This window comes from Motacilla alba, chromosome 2 (genome assembly GCF_015832195.1).
Source record: "Motacilla alba alba isolate MOTALB_02 chromosome 2, Motacilla_alba_V1.0_pri, whole genome shotgun sequence".
In the NCBI taxonomy this organism is placed as follows: Eukaryota; Metazoa; Chordata; class Aves; order Passeriformes; family Motacillidae; genus Motacilla; species Motacilla alba.
Window position 1 is genome coordinate 117,516,159 of NC_052017.1, and position 19,695 is coordinate 117,535,853.

A 19,695-nucleotide genomic window follows, 5' to 3' on the forward strand; every position below is an offset into this window, starting at 1 on the left:
AGAACCTGAAAATTTCAGATGTTACAGGTGTTTTATCTTCACCAGTATAGGTAGCCCTGTAGGCTTAGAGTGACTGATGACACTGTACATCTGCCACACTGAAACTGCTGACGTTGTTCACTCCCATAATATATCTGTATGCAAATTTACCTTTCTGTTAGATGTCAGTAATTGGAATTATTAAATACCCCAGGAGGGGTTCAGGGATTATATCCCTGAAACAATACAGACATTTTTCTTAATATTTTAAGTACAGCTGTTAATTAAAACTTAATTTTAATTTAGAATTTTAATAATTGTCAGTAATCTGGATATGACAGTCATTGAAATGCCTTAAAAGTTAGTGCTAGAGTTAAATATTCTTTTTTTCTTCCATACAAATTATTCTTGATATGAGTAATGAAAGATAGGATTATTCCATTTTATGCTTTATTTTATGTTAGAACTCGATTTCTATTCTAAATCCTTTGTGTGTCTTTCCATCTTATTACAGAACAGTTACATGTCTTAAGCTTTAGACAGGGGAAGGGATTCTGAGGATTATCTTTTTTTAATGTTGATGTCCAAAATCTAAAGGAAAGTATTTTATTTTGTTATCTTTGATGGCTTTATCTGAGTGCCTGATGGCAGGATGAATTGTGCAATTTTCCCCCTGCCATACATACATTATGGAAATATGCTGCTTGGTGGGACTGTTCATGTAAAAACTTGACTTGTGCAACTGATGTCAGGTTTTGCCTGTGGCTTCTTGGGGGTTTTGTTTCTGTGGAATCAGGTGCTGAAGGGCTCACCTGTGCAGTCTTTGCTGCAGTTACACATACATTGTTATTGAAGCACAGGGTGGCACTTCTAATCCACCCGGCTTTCAACATTTTTAAGTAGCGTTACAGAGACACTGAAATTTATTCTCTCAGCTCAGTTCAATGTGTAAAGCTTGCAGTTTTCATATGTAGAACCAATCCTGTTCTAAATTAGTCATGGGCTAGTCTCCTTTTAACTGCTGTTTTAAATCCTAGAAAACCTGAATAAGAAAAGAAGTATTTTTCACAAGCTGACTGATGATTCTAATAAATCTGTTTTTTTCAGATTTTATTAAACAGAGAAGAGCAGGACTGAATGAATTCATTCAAAATTTAGTTAGACAGCCAGAGCTATGCAACCAGTAAGTAGTTTCATTTCTGTTTTATAAGGGCTGTTGAAAAGACATGAGATGAAAAGATATGTTAAATGCAAAATTGCAAATTAGGTATTTAACCAGAAAATGTATTTTACCTGTTCAGAGCTCTTCAGTATAAAAAAAAATAAACTTTATAAGGCCATCCATTCAGGAAAAATCTACAGACTGAAGAGTATAAAAGTGTTTTTGTTTTCTGAAAACCAACCTACAAATCAATTTGCAGGCAATTAACTGTTCCTAATTCCAGGGGTGCAGATTCCACTGTAAACTGTTGCTGTGCTGGGCAGGTGTTTGTTTTTGTCAGTGGCTGTACTGTTTGAGAGCCCTGCTGTCACTTGCTGCTGTGTTGCTGGCAGTCAGTCACTGCCTGCATCCTTTTTTTTGTTAAGAGCAGTTTGTGTGTGCTCTAGAACTTGTTTAAAGCACGATAACCAAGTGGCTTAATTGGCTTGCTGAGATGGTTTGGAACAACCAAGCTGAGCTGCCTAAAGGAAATGATGGATAAGCTTGTACCTGAACTCTTCCCAGCAGAGGAACTGCAGGTGTGTTCACCACTACCAGTGGTGAATGGGAGGGGGCGTTAGGACAGGGTCAGCTCCAGGTAAATCTGGAGAGCAGCACTTGGTGTGTGAACTCACTGCAGGGCAAACAGGTGCCTTCTTTCAGTCCAAAGCTGTAATCAGTTTCAACTAAATCCATGCAGCTTTCTAGGTTGCTTGAACTGGTAAAATGGTAAAGTTCTATACTTAGCTTTAGTTTGAGTAAAATGTCTTTAATAAATATGCTTTGTTTAATTAGCCTGTTTGTACAGCCTGTAAAATTGCCCATTTCCCACAGGAAAAAAGTAACTCTAACAGAATATCACTGCAGCTCTCAGCATGCAGTCAGATTTTCTTTTTTCACAACAAATGAACTATTTAATGTCCTATCAACCTGAAATTTGTACTTCCTTTCCTTTTTAGAAAAATAAAAATAGGAGCATTTTATATATGTATAAACTTACTATATATATATACTTCTTTTGATTAGTGAAAAAAATTAGTAACAAAGTCTTTACAGAAGGATGCTTTTCCACCAGAACAAGCACTATGAGGTTTGTGTTCATGGTACTGTTCTTTGGGAAATAATAAAAAGCACTTTAATATAACGAATTACTGAAAACCAATGAATTTAGTTTCATTGGGAAAGGATACTGGTTTATTTAGGCCAATCTCCTCTGGTTCTCACTATATGCAATTACCAAATATTTTTGTTTCAAAACATACAATATTTGTTCTCCAAAGGTAAAATGGTGCTTTTTTTTTTGTTACAGACAGCATAAAATGGTGTGCTTAAAAAAAAGTCATCAAATCTCAAATCCGCCTGCCTGGTTAAATTTTTTTGAGCTTTTAAAATTGTTTTATGCTTGAATATAATTTAGCTTGCCTGATCCATAAAACTGACTTAAACCAGGGTTAAGACATAGGCCTGAAAGTATTTGGTGCTGATGAAAGTGTGTTCAATAATAAGCTTACTAAATAGAGTTCTACAATAAAAACAATAAATAGAGACCAAAGTTTGGCTTTTACTGTTCTTTTCTACCCCACCCTTAAAGAAATACTGAATAAAGCAGGAGAAAAAGCTGTCCACAGCTTTTAAGTGCAAAAGCATTTAATTTTGTAGTAATTTCTGTGTTGTTTGTCTTTTAATCACTGCAAGGTGATTGTTTTTCTGAAGTTAGCTTTTACTTTTTGCAGTGTTGCATTGCAACAAATCATATTAATAATTATGTAATCTGTCATCTTTTCTGTTGCGCCAGTTAATGTTGTTATAGAAGAAATACCAAATCTTTGATCTTGGTGCTTGGATTTTTTTGTAAAATCTGATGGAAGCTACTCAAGGGATATGTGGTGACTGAGTCTTCACAGATAGTCCATCCTTGCTTTCTTAGTTTTGCTTTAATGTGCTAATTAAATTTGAAACTAGGTCAAAAAACTTAAGTAAAGTTAGTGAAGTGCAAGGAAGACTTAGTGGGTTGTGCATTCTCACAGAACCATTAGAAAATCCACCTTCCACTGCATCTCTTAAACATCTCTCAAAACCAATATCAGCATGTCATATATTTTAAGTCCTGCTTAGGAGAACTTTTTCACTAAAAGCTTAAGGATGATTCAATATGTTCTCATTCCCAAGGATGGGAAGGCACCTGAACATCTGAAGTGAAAAGCACAAATGTCAGATTCTGTGTGTCCAAGATGGTAATATTTACATTATTCTTTGAAACGTGCGGCACTGTGTTCTTATTTTCCATCAGTGGATTTTTTTTCTTGGGTCTGGCACATTTCTTGAATATTGTATCAAAGCCAGACCTTTTTGCTCAATAAAAAAATCCAAGAAAAATGTAAGGTATATTGGAGTGCTTAGAGAGAGACCCTGTGACAACTTTTCCTGCAGTCAGTGTCAGGTGGAATACAGGGTGAGATCATTGGCTTAGTCCAAACTGGGAATTAGGTGGACGAACTTCAAGCTGCCTTTCCTCAGCAAACTCACTGTCATAGACAGCTTGCTGTCACAGGTAGGATGCAGGTGTTCCAAGAAAAGGTAGGGATGGATAGGGCAGAAGGGGTAGAGGTCTGATAATGTGTCTCCCTTGCTGACTGTTGTCCTTAATAGGAGCTGGGAGTTTGTTCCTAGTGAGCACTGTGAGCCTCCCTAAAACACTACGGCACCCCTGAAAGTGGGCTGCTCGCCCCCTCAAATGTAGGCCTTCACTGAAGTATTAATGCATTTAATTGCTGTCTATCAGAACATGTCCAACGAAAACCTGTTTGAAAAACCGTATAATAGAGGATGCATTAAAGATGTAATGCAGTTATTTTTAAATAGTCCAAAGTACCTCCTTAATAAGAATGAGAACATTTGCATAACACTTGAAGAACTCAAGGATGACAATACTCTGCAACCTGTGGGGAAATGAGTTACCAGTTCTCTAAGTGAGAGGCAGGGTCTGAATGTGTTCCTTAGAAGAAAATCAGTCACAGTTTTTTTTCTGATTTCAAAATCTGATGAATATAAAAGTGAATGTGAAATCCCTGAATTGTAGAATCTTGCACTCCGTGCTGGGGAGAGCAAACCTTGCACTATATTATTGTTCTCTTTTAAAGTGTTGCTGTGCTTTACTGTATAAGGGCTTTATGAACCTTTGCTTTCTGGAAGAAAGATAAAAGTGGCTTACTTTTTAAGAAAATGTGGTAAGAAGAGGGAGGAGTTGGACACTTATTTCAATAAAGTGTGTCTTAAATGTTAAGTTTCTGTTACTGGCTATTAATTTTACCATTTTGCTTCAAAATTTGTGTGACCTTTTGGGCTTGTTCATATTTCTGTGTGCATCCAAAATTTTTGTGTGGTATTACATTGTTTTTGCAAGAAGACTAATGCAGAATGACTATTACATAAGCAACAGCATTAAGCAGAGCTTGACACTCTTTTGAGTATTTCAGAGATAATCCACAAAATAAATTTATTCAGTCAATCATAAAAATCCAGACAAAACCAATTTTTGCTGTGGTATATGTACAATGTATAGTGAGTATCCCTTTTTAAGTGGTTTTTTCAACCCTTTTAATTTCATAGGTGAGGTTATTTTAGGAATCGTTTCCATGTATTCTTAAATACATTGAGTTAATCCATGTGAGTTAATACAGCATAGAAGTCCTATCAATCTGTATAGAATTTTGCATAACATGCTGCAATCTTCCCTAAGAAATTGGCACATAAATTTTTTATTTTTAATCAGTAGTTCTTTGCAGTGCTTTTAGAATTGCAAATGTGAACACTTTAACATCAGTCAGTTACGATTCTGGCTATTGTGGAGTTGTGGGATACCCTGCAACTGTACAGCAGACTTTTCCTGTGAATTGATATTTTTATGTTTTCCCTGCTGTGAATTCAGTCATGAACAAAGTTACTATAGTAACTATTTGAGATGTATGACAACATTCTCTATTTAATCAGCCAGTTGTCCAGAATAATTAATACTGAAAGGTAATAAAGGTCTGTTTCTGTTTTTCTGTCTAGTGAAAAGCATTAACCATAACTTTTTTGTTCTTGATTTTATGATATCCAAATGTTCTGAAACTTAAATTGTTGCATCATGACCCAGTATTACTACAGTGTTCAAACCACTGTGATTTTTTTCTTCCTGGCCCCAGGATACAAGACAAATGCTGAAATAGATCAGAATTTGGAGTTCATATAAAATGGGAAGTATTAACTGAAATTATGGTGGGAAATGATGTGAACAGTCTTGTTGCTGTGCTTTAAACCTGAAAGGCTGAAGGTAACTGAAACATATTTCAAATAGGATTTAGGAATACAGAATGTAGGTGATGAAAACTGGGAGCCTCAGCTAGCCTAGGATATGAGGTAGGTTCAGTAGTGCTGACAGGAAATTACAGGAGCTGGAGAAGGGTCATGAACACCTCATCTCTTACTTCTGATCCTCACTGATCAGAGATGTGGAGGGTCAATGGATTGAAAATAGGGAGTACATTTGTTTCTTACTTAAAATTACCCTATTTTATATATTCTAGGGACAGACTAAAAGAGCAGCTCCATAGTAAGCTAGTGCTTTTCTTGTCCTGAGTGGCTCATGTGGAGTTTCCTATCAGTGACTGCCCTGAGTCCTTCTAAAACAACTTTGTCTCTGAAATGTAGGAAAGATTTCTTCTTGATAAGAAGGTTGCCTTTTAGTGAACTGAAGGAACTTGAAAGATTCAAATAATCTCTTAAAGTGGTTTATACAGGATATACACAATAACCATCTTTTTAGGAATTAATTTTTCCTCAGTTGTACTACATTATTCTTTATTTGCACTGTGCTGTGGTTCAGAAAGATGTTACATTATTTTGATCTGTTGGACAAGCCTTTCTTCTGGAAGAAGAAATTCTTGAAATTCTCTTACTTTCCCACCTTTCTCTCAGTCCTTGTCCCCCAGCCCCACCAAGACAGAGCTTGAAACCTCTGCTGAAGATAAAATGCATCTCCGTAGGTACTGTGGGAGGCCTGTCGCAAATTCCTGAAGCATTTGTGTCCTGCAGCTGACTGAAAGGATTTCTTAACACTGTTTTGATAGTGTCCAGCCAGAAGGAATTCTGAAGACAGGATCACCATTTTCTGCTTTAAAGTGAATGGGGAGAGGAACGTTACTGCGGTGTATCTCTTGGAACACGTGTCTTCCCTTGGGATACAGATGATGTATTTCATTCCCCATTGTATTGGACAGTTCAGTTCATTTTAGAAAACAAAAATTTAAACTCTTCAGTTTTTGGGAAGAAAGTTGGTTTCTTGGTGGCTGCTAGCCAGTTAGAACTCGTGCTTTCTTCTGATAATTATCTTTAAATGTAGTCCTGCAGGGTTTCCTTCTGAAGTCTTCATATACATATACTAAACATGTCAGGTTTTTGCAAGTGAAAAGGTTTGTGCTATATAACACACTTGGCAGTTTAATTATGTTGCTGTAAAAGAAAGTATTGCTTGTACACAGTTCTTAATTACCAGAACTTAAATATAAAACCTAGTGATGAGTAACTCCTCTGTATGCTGCTGTGCAATCCTATGCTCTGTGTTTATGGCTGAAAACCATGCAGATTATTGGTGTGCTAATGAAGTTAACTGTGTTTCTAGCCCAGATGTCAGAGCATTTCTTCAGATGGATAACCCAAAACACCAGTCAGATCCATCTGAAGATGAAGATGAAAGGAGCAGTCGGAAGGTAATGAAAACAGAAGTAGAACAGTCTTCTAAATTTTAGTTACTTGAGGGCAATCTTCTTAGGTATATTATTTACTGAAAACTGCTGGTACATTTTGCAATAAATCCCCTCCCTGTTCTATTAAACAACTCAGTTCCACTGTGGGCTTTAAGCTGTTTTTCTGTCAGGCATGAACTGCAGAGAGGAGTAAAAGTGATCGCTGGCTTTGTCTTGCTTGTTCCCCCCTTGCTATACAGGTTAAAGAAACTCAACTTTAGTCATAGCTTAGCTGTCAGAGTTTTTGCAGTCTGTTCAAAGACTCTTGCTAAGAACATCTGGCAAGGAGCAGGGGAGATTGAATGTTTAATTGTCTTTCTGTTTGCTTGTGCGTTCTTCTTTTTTAAAGATGGGGAGAAATAGAATTCTCTCAGGGGAAAAAAATGCAGTGTTTCTGAAATTCACTTAGGAGGAAGGATGGATTTGATTTCATTTCACATATAACACTGTGTGAGGTCTGAAGTTTCTTTTGTCAAAAAAGCCACCATATAGCTGGATGTATTCTCTGAAAATTAATTTACAGCCTCTAGAAACTGTGCTGTTTGAAAAAAGGAGTATTTCTAGGAAGGTAGAAGTGCCATATTAAGCTTGTATTCTCTATTATTTACTACTTGGCATAAAGTTGTGTTATTAGTACTTCTTTTCTTATTCAGCCCCTGTTAAAGATGTAAGAGTTGTTTCAGTTTGTGTGTGATCCATGGGAGATTTCATGTGTCCTGAAAGTTTCATTTTAAAGTCACTAGTTTAAGATACCAGTTTCCTCCTCCTTTGAAAGGTATTTTAAGTAATGTGGGATGATATAAACCATCTCTGGAAAATTAATGATGTGCCATGCCACAACAAATTCCAGAAAGAGAGCTACTGCATAATGGCCTGGACCCCATATTTTTGGTGGAAAATTCACCTTATGGTTATTGTAAATGATGAAGCCAAACAACAAGAAACAAAAAAAAAAGCCTTCAAAAATAAAGGCTTTTTTACAGTAGCTCTTTCAAAACTGCCCAGCACCACTGGCTCATTTCAGTGAGTAGTGGCATCCAGTGCTGCTGTCAGACCATTTTCCACTTCTGGAGTACTGCTTTGTGCTGCCTGGCAGCCTGTCCCCAGGTAACTTGTATCTGTGTGCAGTTTATTCTTCTCTAATAAATTACAGAATCACAATAAGAGTACAAATACTACTTTTCTAAATCAAAAACAAAATGGAGAAAATCACCTAAATGACAGTGGCTTCCTCTGCTCCCTGTAATTTACAAATTCTGCCTGGGTGTGTACCAGTAAGATTCATGGAATTCCAGGAATTGAGTTATTTAACCTTTAATGTCAGGATAGAAAAGGTTGGTAATGTTTTTCTTGGGGTTGGAAGAATGTTCACTTCCATGTTTTTAAAAGCACTGTGTCTTTCATTAATTACTCTTATATAAATAGAGTGGGTTTAAAATTATTGTGTTAGTAAGATCTTGAAGAATTTGGAACAAAAAGTAGAAAACATGTTCATGAAGCAAGTACAGAAAGGGTTACGTTCTGAATGAGGAACAAGTCGTTTATTGAAATACTCTTCAATTTTTATTTCTGATCTTTTCCTCTCTGAATGAACACAGATATTTTATTACCTTCATCTTGGAACAGGATGTGTGTAGAAAGAATTTGTGACAAGGTGATGATGGCCAGGTATTTCAGTTCCCAATCTAGATATTAGATCTCTTTAAATTTTAATGTAACAAGTGTAAAAGTATGGATTGAGCAGATCAGTAGAGTATTTTGAAATTAGTATTGGTTGAAAGATAAGAGAGAAGAAAAAGTATTACAAGTAAACCTCTTTGTTTCTCCCAACAGTTAAACTCTACCTCACAGAATATCAACCTGGGACCATCTGGAAATCCTCAGTAGGTTTCAATTAAATTGAATTTAATGTAATTCAATTTAATGTAAATTGAAAACTTAATTAAATGGGATTAAAATTAATTTGAAAACCTGAAAAGTTAGACTGACCTGGGGAGTGGTCCCACAGCTTCTGAAAACAAGTTTGGTTTATTGCATGCCAAGGGAGCAGCTTGCCTTGTTGGTGCTACAACCCAGTGGTTGTAGCACCACTACTGCAGTGGTAACTTGTGTCTCTGTTTGGTGTCTGCTGCAGAGTTTCTGTTCTCAGTTCTGTGTGAATCTGCTTTTCTCCTCTAGGAGATGACTGCTGTTTTGGTTTTGCTTTCCTCACAGATTTGTTCTGGGCTAGCAGGAGGAAGTGGTTAATAGATTGCAGTAAGAAATTAAATACAAGAGTCCTTCCCTTTGGGGGCAATAAATAGCGAGGTGTATGGTGATGTAACTTGTTTTGCAATTTGAAAACACGGATAATTGTTTTGCTGACAGAATTGTATTCAGGGAAGAGTAAGAGAATCCTGGGAAAAACTGAAAGGAGTGGTGATGTGGGAAATGGAAAAAGTGAGAGTGAATTCATGCAAACACCAAGAAGAGGCAGGTGTTAGGACCTCCCTCCTCTTACTGAAATATAAAACAAGGAAGGATTAGATGGAGGGAAGAATGGAACAAATAAGAGGGAACAGATAACAAATTTGGTCCTTCCTTTCCTCATGTAAGCTTTAGAATCCATTTGGACCACTGGAAATGACCTCTAGCAGATGTCATGGGGAAATGGAGACTTAAAAATGACAAGAAATTAGACCACGGAGAATGAAAGAATGGTCATGCTTCTCCTTTACATCATAAGGTTAAACTTAGTATATAAAATAAACTCAGAGGATGCAACTTGAACACTTTCCCTAGAGAAAGACGGAACTGCAAAATGAAGAGGAGTTGTGTCTGAGGACAGGTCTGCAGAAGCAGTGCTGGGTGGAACAAAGAAAAGGAGGGTGCTGCACTACACTGCTGTACAGCTATAAGGCTTGTCATTTCTACCCAGATGACCTGTCTCTTTCCTACATATCTTTCAGTGCTAAACCAACAGACTTTGATTTCCTGAAAGTTATTGGGAAAGGCAGCTTTGGCAAGGTGAGCATTTATTCCTGTGTCTTGTGGTGCTGCAAGAATGCACAGTGCACAGTGACTGGAGACTTGGCCAGAGGTTTCAGAAGTGGTGTTGCTCTAGGGTGGCCCATAAACTGTTCTGTTGGAACCTCATTGTTGCTGATCTGTGGCCCTGCCATGTTTTCCCTGGTGCAGCTGTTGGCTGCCTCAGCCACTTGTTGGGACTCACAAAAGGGAGATTTTCCCTTTCTCGTTACGAGCAGTTGGGATCCTCTGTTTCCCCCAGGGAGGAAGGGAGGTACCCCTGTGCTTATGCAGCAGCTGGAGTACAAATCGTGCTTTTCCTCTTGTTGTCAGGGTCTGTTTTGTGAAACCTCTGATACTGTGGAACAGTGTGAGCAACAGCACATTGAAAAGTGATTTAAGTATTGATATTTTACAAAGATGCCAAAGGAGAATCCCTTTTGAAATCTCCATTTCCCGATTTTTCATGTTGCTATTTTTCATTCAATTATCTTTACAATTTATCCCCAAAAAACCTGAAATTAATCTTGATAGAGATTTAGCAGGTCATGGAAAACAAATGTTATAATTCAATCTTTCATGATACTACTGTGGGATAAGTTTTTACTGAACTGTAAGCTCACTCTATTGGCAATTACACTGTTGACTGACTGTATTAAAAGCAAAGAACCTGTGTTGAGAAAAAATAGCATGAACCCCTTCCAGTTAGGCTGAAATGATAAAATATTACCCCTAGTATGTGAACTGCAACAATCAGATTTCTTCCTTTTCTTTTGAATTTCACAGGTTCTTCTTGCAAAACGAAAACTGGATGGGAAATACTACGCTGTCAAAGTGTTGCAGAAAAAAATTGTTCTCAATAGGAAAGAGGTTAAGAGAAATAGTCTTTTTTCCACCTACCTCCCTTGTTTTTTCCCTTAACTACAAAATCATTCCTGTTAACTTATTGATCTCTTCCTTCTTGCAGCAAAAACATATTATGGCTGAACGTAATGTGCTTTTGAAAAATGTGAAACATCCATTTTTGGTTGGACTACATTACTCATTCCAAACAACAGAAAAGCTTTACTTTGTCCTGGATTTTGTTAATGGAGGAGAGGTATGGGTGGTTTTGTTTGCATTGTAGTCTGTCTATTCTGCTGATTCCAGGTGGGAGGAGTGAAGTGATCCTTTACAATGGGCTGTGATCCTCATTCTCCCAATTCTGAAAATTCTGTTATTATCTGCTGTTGCTGCAGACTTCTGTAGCTATTTGGACCTTGTTCTTATTCTTACTGACAACTTCAATCCAGATTTATTCATGCTTATCAGATACAAATACTGTATTTTACATTTATATAAAATTACTTTAATTACAAATTAATCTTCTCTTTACATTTTTCACCATGGAACACTGACTTCCTCTTGAATGTGCATTAACTGAGATGCTGATATTTCAAAAGGGGAAGAAAGGAAACTGACAGCTGAATTTATTATATTGTGTCACAGTTGGAACAAGATGGGCATTTCTCTTGTCTAATGTGCCTTACTTAGACTGTATTATCAAAATCCTCATTTACTCTGAATTGTGGCCAGAACTTAATTTTGTATTGTTTTAGGTAAACTAAAATACAGTTCAAAGCAGCTTTCAAATTTGAATGGAAAGCTTGGAAAGCTGGGGTGGCGTTTTATTTTTCCTGAACTTTGAAGGCAGAAACCAGAAAACTTCATTTTTCTTAAAATCTTTACAAGTTGAGTGTGTACTATAGTTGAATCTGAATGTTTATGATTTAATCTTTGTCTAGACTTCTGTATCTGCTCAAATTATACCTCTCACACAGTGATCTACATCTAGGTTATTTCAGAATACAATTCTATAAATAATTATGCAAATCTTTAAATGCACACATTTTCAGAAATGAAAGATGACTTATTTGACACTGGGTTATATATTCTCCTTGGAGGCAATCTTGCATGATTTAGTCTTACCAACTTCTATTCACAGCTTAGTGATTTACTCTAGCTCCTTTTGACTAGTCCTGGTTTTAAGGGAATATGTTTGAGTTACCTATCCATCTGAGCCACCAAAGAGAAGCAGGGAAGAGAGTAAAATAATAACTGAGTCATGCAGAAAAACAAATTCTATTTCATTGTGCTGTTTTAAGAAAAAAAAAGTGGACAGCAAAATAAATTACTCTTCACTGTAAAATTACATGTTAATAACTTGTTTTGTCTGTGTAATGTTCTTATTTCCTATTTGCATATTTACAGCTGTTCTTTCACTTACAAAGAGAACGTTCCTTTCCTGAGCACAGAGCCAGATTTTATGCTGCTGAAATAGCCAGTGCACTGGGCTACTTACACTCCATAAATATAGTCTACAGGTAAGTTTCTGAAAGGTATCCATGTCCTGCAGAAATTCAACATAGGACAAATTACCAAATAAAAAACTCTACCAGAAATCATCTTACAGGAAACCTGAACATAACACTTTCATCAAAACTTGAAGCTTTCAGCTGAAGAACAATAAAACCCCTTGCCTCTGAAGCACTTGTGACTGCTGTTTGGATTTACTACCTTTTCTTTTTTAATAGGGATTTAAAACCAGAAAACATTCTCCTAGATTCACTAGTAAGTATGCAAGATTATTTCTGTTTTCTGTGCTCTCTCACAAAATTGACACTTCTGTGTACTCACATGTTCAGCATGTTCTCTTTTTAACTTATCACTCTTTCTTAAACAGGGTCATGTTGTCTTGACAGACTTTGGACTTTGTAAAGAAGGGATTGCAACTTCTGATACCACTGCAACTTTCTGTGGGACCCCAGAAGTATGTTGACAGCTTTCATGGGTTTTTTATCAGTAATTAATGACTGTTGACCACTATTAATATTTGTGTAACAGGAAGGTCAGACACTGTGTTTTATACTACTGGGAGGTTTGCATTCTTTGAACAAGATGAAACCAACCCAAAAACAAGATCCCTACACATCTATTCGTTGTTCTTCTTACTAATATGCAGTGTCTACTGCTTGCTACCCACGTGGCCATAACTCATCTCTTCCTTCCTCTCTTTTTTCCAGCCCTTTTGAAATACTGTTTTCTCCCATGTCTCCTAACTGCTGGGTAGACACAAGACCATTAGCTTGTGTAACAGCTGCTACAGATTTGTCAGTATGAATCTACTTACCATATCCTGCCATTAATTCTTAGTAAGTTTATAGGGAATTAATATCTGTGCCTCAATCAGTTTATTGCCAAGGAAAGACTGGGAAAACTACACTGGAAAACTTAGAATGTGGAAGGCTTGAACACACATGAGGGTTCACCAAACAGAGGATTAGAAACTTTGGTAACTTGATAAACATACTTGAAATTATAGGAAAGACCTTTGAATACAATGAAGGATGAGTGAGGTGTAGTATTTAGCTGAAACATTTGATTGTTATGAAGCAACTTTTCTTGAAAGTGTTTACTGTGAAGTGGCTAAACCCTAGGTTTTACCCATGCTAGCCTAATTCTCTAAAGAGCTTTTTTTTTAATTCATTTCAGTATCTTGCACCAGAAGTCATTAAAAAGCAGCCCTATGACAACACAGTAGACTGGTGGTGCCTTGGTGCAGTTCTTTATGAAATGCTTTATGGGCTGGTATGTACCTGATACGTAAAAGTTGTTTTCCTCCCCTCTACCCTTTTATTTGAAGTAACCTTTGAGTGTTGTTAAAGATGCTAACTTTTTCATAATATTGGAATACTCCAATTAAGTAGATTAACAGATTGTCTTGTACTTACATAGCACTTGTTTTTCTCTTTGGGATTTTACATTGCATCCTGGTATCTGACAGTTCATGGAAAAGCAAAACCAGAGACTTCAGCAAAATCAGTAGTCATCACTTTGAGGGACTGTGAGAGTAAACTGAATTAGCAGTGATAATACACAAAAAAACCCAAAACAGCTTATAAGTAAAATTTTGTCAAATATTGCAATAAATAAAATTAAAATAATTTTTTTACTTAGGTATCCCAGGTTTTCTCCTAGCTTTTGACAGCATTAGAACAAAAAAATCTTGCTATTCTTCTTTTAGTCATATGTAATTACTCCAGTAAGAATCTGTTCTAGTTTTCTTGAGTTCTATCCCATAGAACCTTAAATAGAGAGATGGATTTGTTTTCCCATTCTCAGGTTCTTTTCAGGCAAGTTCAGTGGGAGCTTTGAAGCTGGATGGCATCTATGGCTACTTATCAGTGTGAGAACACTAATAGGAGTAGAGGAGGCGGGTGGTGGGAAGTTATCAAGTGTAAAGTTCTGGCAGTGGTGATGACTGAATTAGAAGTTAGCAGTGCATAAAAAGGAGATTTCTGCTTCACTGCTAGTAGTCTTGCATGTCTTACAGAATCATTTACCGATCATATGTAATATATGAAACAACATTGCATGTGGCTTCAAATTCATGTAGAACTTGTATTTTTTTTTAGCCTCCTTTTTACTGCCGTGATGTTGCTGAGATGTACGATAATATTCTTCATAAGCCCCTGGTTTTGCGCCCAGGAATCAGTCTTACAGCCTGGTCCATCCTGGAGGAACTTTTGGAGAAAGATCGGCAAAGCAGACTTGGAGCAAAGGAAGACTTTGTAAGTAATGTCATAACTTATCAAGCCCTATTTCATTTAAAGGGACTCACCAAATTATTGTGCACAGTGCAGGATTAATAGTTGGAGATAGAAGCTGCATTGCTGCATCTGTCTCTGTTTTCCTCTTTTTTATTTCTTCAGTAAAGACACCAGTGGGGTCTATCCCTGGAAGTTGCTGGGGATAAGAGAGCAATGATTGTGGGATATTTTGAGCTTGGTTGCTGCTGTACCTGCCAGCAAAGGAAAAACACTTGCTGGTGTAGCAGTCACTAAAGTGCACAGAAGTAGGTTTCACTGTTCATAGTGGAACGGGAAATAGTCAAAAGAAAAGGCTGTCATGTGGTAATAGTAATGGTTTGGAAACCAGTCTTCAGGTAAAGAGGAGCACTAGTTGCATGCAAACAGCAGCTTTTTTTTTAGCCTTAAAATCATGGCAGACATTTTCTCAGTGTAGCAACAAAACCTTTGTTTTCAAAAAGTTGATGTGAGAAAGGTAGAGGTGTCTTCATAACTGTGCGATGAGGAATGATCTAGAGGATGTACTCCATCCATTAGGGGTGGGATCTTCGTAGTCTTTGGTTTGCAGTCCTTGTGTTAGTCTGTGGACCTTGTAACTGAGCAAGATGCACAGATTTAGCACGGCTGTTTGCTGCTTCTTGAATAGTAAGTATATTGCAGAGTTGTTGAAGCAGCTGCTTCTCAGACACTGATATGCTTTACAAAAACTAACAAACTTTAAGGGAGGAACAGATATCAACAGAAGACATTCTTGTTCTGGGGTAGACTTCAGGGTTGTTGATTTTAGGGCTTAAAAGCAGAAAGTATGATTTTATAGCGGCAGTCTCACAAATTTTAATTGCTGTTTTTACCGACTACAACTTTGATTGCAGAGTAAATTGTGAATAAGCAAACTGATAAGGATGTGCACATAAGAACTTCCCTATGTACATGTAGTATGAAGTAATGTTTACTGCGATGCACAGGATGGAGTCATGAAATATCTAAAATCTTTATTGTTTGCTACAGCTTGAAATTCAAAAGCACCCATTCTTCGAATCTCTCAGCTGGACTGATCTTCTTCAGAAGAAGATTCCGCCACCATTTAATCCTAATGTGGTATGTGCCTGGGGAGTGGCGATGGTGGTCGTGTTTGCATCTCACATCACACATCACAGAGTATTCTGAGTTGAAAGGAACCCACAAGGATCATCTAGTCCAGCTTTTAAGTGAATGGCCCATATGGAGACCGAACCCATAAACTTGGTGCTGTTAGCACCATGCTCTAACCAACTGAGCTAATCTCCCTAAGAGAGACGTTTTCATATTTTTGTTTAGGTATATCAGATCATTAAGAATGTAGGATTTGGTCAAAACTCCAACCTCAATGGAAAAACCCAGCCTTTTAATACCTATTTCCAGAGATGGAGCGATGTGCTTCCTTAAATTTCTTTGCTTAAATAGAATATAACAACAAAATAGATAGCCTTTGGAGTTAAATTTGGAATCTCAAGGACAAGCACAAGTTTAAAACACTGTATTAATTTGATGACTGACAGATCCTTCTGTTTTCTAGGTTGGACCAGACGATATTGGGAATTTTGATGCAGTGTTCACAGAAGAAATGGTCCCATACTCAGTTTGTGTTTCTTCTGACTACAACATTGTTAATGCCAGTGTCCTCGAGGCAGATGATGCATTTGTTGGATTTTCTTATGCACCACCTTCTGAAGATGGGTTTTCCTAGGGACTTAGAAGTGAAGAGTGGTTTAGAAGTCCTGGGTTGAACTGAAATGTTAGGGTTATGGACACATTCCAAAATAGCGTAAATAGTGCCTCGTCTTGTATGTAGGTTTGAAACCTATGAACAAACTTTCTCTGCTGTATAGGAAGAATTTGGGCATTTTGGATGGCTTTCTTTGGGGTTTGAACTGTTGGTTCCTGCTGCAGAAAATATTTTTTAAAACCTTTAAAAAGCATTCTCTATGTATTTTTTAAGCAAAAACACTGACTGTTCTCCTCAATCCCTTCGAGTTTACATTCATACCTATCTAATTTGGCTGGCACAAACAGCAGCAAATTTAGTAAATTTATAAATGCTTTTGTACTTATTTACAGTGACTTTGTGCTTGAATTGTAACTATGCAAATTGTCTTTTGTATATCCTGGTTTAAAAAAAGGTAAATGTTTTCCCTGTTACCAGTTTGGAATATGTGTTAATTTACCTGTCAGCACTTAAATGATACATGTTAAGGACCAAGATTCTTAAAGGACTTCTGCAGAATGAAAACTTGGTCACATAAAACTGGATTGTTGCTCTTGTACTTGCTGAAGTACCCATTGACTCAACTGGATTGTCTGAGCTATGGGGGATTACTCAAAGCAAGGACAGAACAAATTAACTGGATGGATTGGATAACATTACTTACTACATGTTCTACTTTTCTTTCTTCCCTGAGCTAAGTATGTCTATATTTCAACTACATTAAAAATATTTTTGGTTAAAGTTCTGCTTCTCCAAAGATCTAATATGCAATAATCATGGTTATTTTAAAAGTAAGTCAATTAGCTTTGACATTTTGGGGGTGGGTGGTGAGATGATCATGCCAAATATTAGGGATTTTTCTCACAGATTGGTAGTTTAAAACACTCTTATGTTCCAAATTGATTGTATTTCAGTGCTCATAGCTACTTGTCTTTGTGTTTCAGTTTGCACCATTTTAAAATCTTCACTTGATATTGGGGGAAAAATGTAAATTACACTGATAATTTTAAAAATGTGAAAAGCTATTGTATTTCTCATAACATACATGTGTATGGACAAACATAATTCTGAACAATTTCTGTTTAAGGAAATTTTTTTAAACAATGCAAAAATTGACTGCAGTTACGGTGTATAAAAGGCATATAATGGTAGTAGTTTTATTATATATATTACTTGTAAATAACAACTTATTTTTGTCTGTTACTCCAAAAACGTTCAGTGTTTTTTGTTCACAAATAGATTCAGTTAAATGCCTTGATTTGAGAGAAGTCTGGTAAGATACTGATACATCATAATAATACATAAATTGAATGAATATTACATAAATTTCAGTATCTAAGTCACCTTGTTTTTGGTTTTGGCAAAATAAGCAGCTAAAATAAATATACTGTGTCAAGATCTGATAAGAATTGAGAACCTAGGGGGAGAGAGTGTATCAAATCATAATTATTTTGAAATAAATGTTGTATCAATACATTGGAAAAGTGGAAAGTAAAACAGGATTTCTTGCTTACCTCAAGGAGTATCTCCTAGAGCACAGTGTCCTACATAGTGGTTAAGTGATGCTTAGCAGTTGCTACATGAGGTTTTGGAAGGAGTGATTGGGTAAAAAGTAAGAATTGACATTGGCACGGGAGGAAGGAAGGAACTGTATCATTTGTGGGAGCAGAATGGTGTCTTGGCGCTTATTCTCCATAGTTCTCTTCTGCAAGGGTTGAAAAAAGCTGTTCAGGACAACCAACAACTATGTGAATAGTTTCTTTGGCATTATGGGGTTTTTAGGTTGGGGGTGGGGGGAGGCAGTTGTCAGTTATTTTGGTTTTTGGGTTTTTTGGGGTTTTGTGTTTTGGTTGGTTTGCTTGCTTGGTTGTTTTTTTGTTTGGTTTTTGTGTTTTGGTTTTGGGTTTTTTTAACATGGCTTGCTAATGCACTGGGAAACAAATTGGTGGTATGAAAGGAAGTATCCATTCTCATACTGAATTTTTAGTCTGTATGCTCCTGAAATTATTGTGTAATTATGTGGCTACTGTAACTATCTTCTTTTTATGGCAAGGGGGGTACAGTGCTGTAGAGGGATGGGAAGGAGAGGGAATATTTCAGAAATTGTTGTGGGAACTAGCACCCTTTTTAACTTTTGCCTTGAATTCCAAGATGTTCATACCTAGATGCCTGACTGAATGAAGGGCTTGTTGTTGTTGTTGTTGTTTGTTGTTTTTTGGGATTTTGTCAGAATTCAGCGGTTCTTTAAAAAACTAGTGTGGCAGTTGAAGTTATTTCTGGGAGAGCAGCTTAGTAATTGCTTATTAAGCTTTTCCCTTCAGCAGAGTCTGCCTTTTTGGCAAAGTGTGAATGTGTTCAGCACATCACTTGAAGTATTTAAGTTCTTTGAACTAAAGGTTAACAGACTGTACAACATCGGGCAGTAAAGCCTCACAGTATTTCTGTACCCAGTGCTCGGGTTCCACATCTCTGTGCATCCCATGAGGATGGTTCCCAAAGTAAGACATGCGTTTGGAGTATTGTAGCTGCCTCATCCAGGGCTGAACTTCGAAAAGTGATACCTGAAAAACGTGGTAAAGCCTAGAGAGGAGAGTGGACCTGCACAGGAACCACCTGTGCTACTCCTTTCCTGTTTTGGCTGGTAAGTAATAGAGGGAGGCAAAAATTGCCTTTTTGTGACTAGTGCAGGGCTGTTGTTCTGCCTCTCTGTAACAGAAGGGGATTGATTGTTGCTCCCCTTGAAGAGAGGGAGCCCAAGCACCCCGTGAGGAGCAGGCCTTTCTCCGGAGCTGTGGAGGCCAGGAGCGGTGCTGCTCGTGTGGTCTCCGATCTCTCGGCCTAAGTGGGGGAACGAGAGACCGCAGGAAAGATGGACTGACTGAGAAGCACGATGGTTGTAAAAATGTGAACTGAAGTACGACACAAATTGAGTTCAGAGGTGCTCTCCTGGAGAGCTAAGTTTGGGAGTGCCTGCCATGCTAAAGGCAACAGTTAAATGTGCAGTGTGTATTAATGAGAGAAAATGGTTCTGCAAGTACGTTGCCGCAGTGCTTTGCACGCTGCCAGAGCCATGTACCCTTCCCAGTGCCCTCCCCGTGAGTGAAGGCAGGAGCTGTGTGGGACCGAAGCGCCAGTCTCGGCGGTGGCCGTGGGGCTGGGGCGGCTGTGGGTGTGGGATGGGCTGGGCATTGCCTTCCCTGAGCACTCGCACTGAGCACGGGCGCTGCCGCGGCGCGGCCGAGCTCCCCGCGCCGCCGGCTGAGGGGCTGAGGGGGCAGCGCCGAGATCGCCGTCCTGCCGCTGCCGAGCCCTCGCTGCCGGGCCCCGGTGCCGAGCCTTCGCTGCCGAGCC

The 19,695-nt window shown here is 37.8% G+C and overlaps 1 protein-coding gene across 3 annotated transcripts in view; it reads left to right on the forward strand.

The window, feature by feature from the left end:
• LOC119695642 (serine/threonine-protein kinase Sgk3) overlaps positions 1–17,556 on the forward strand; it is a 55,774-nt gene extending 38,218 nt beyond the window's left edge. For all 3 annotated transcript variants that reach the window (XM_038124542.1, XM_038124550.1, XM_038124558.1), the window contains exons 5-17: positions 1,087–1,162; positions 6,843–6,930; positions 8,800–8,849; positions 9,915–9,972; positions 10,759–10,842; positions 10,940–11,071; positions 12,223–12,335; positions 12,546–12,582; positions 12,695–12,781; positions 13,504–13,599; positions 14,427–14,582; positions 15,609–15,698; positions 16,156–17,556. In XM_038124542.1, coding sequence (XP_037980470.1) covers positions 1,087–1,162; positions 6,843–6,930; positions 8,800–8,849; positions 9,915–9,972; positions 10,759–10,842; positions 10,940–11,071; positions 12,223–12,335; positions 12,546–12,582; positions 12,695–12,781; positions 13,504–13,599; positions 14,427–14,582; positions 15,609–15,698; positions 16,156–16,326 — 1,238 coding nt within the window. In that variant the 3' untranslated portion in view covers positions 16,327–17,556. The remainder of the gene's footprint in view (positions 1–1,086; positions 1,163–6,842; positions 6,931–8,799; positions 8,850–9,914; positions 9,973–10,758; positions 10,843–10,939; positions 11,072–12,222; positions 12,336–12,545; positions 12,583–12,694; positions 12,782–13,503; positions 13,600–14,426; positions 14,583–15,608; positions 15,699–16,155) is intronic.
• The last annotated feature ends 2,139 nt before the right edge of the window (positions 17,557–19,695 follow it).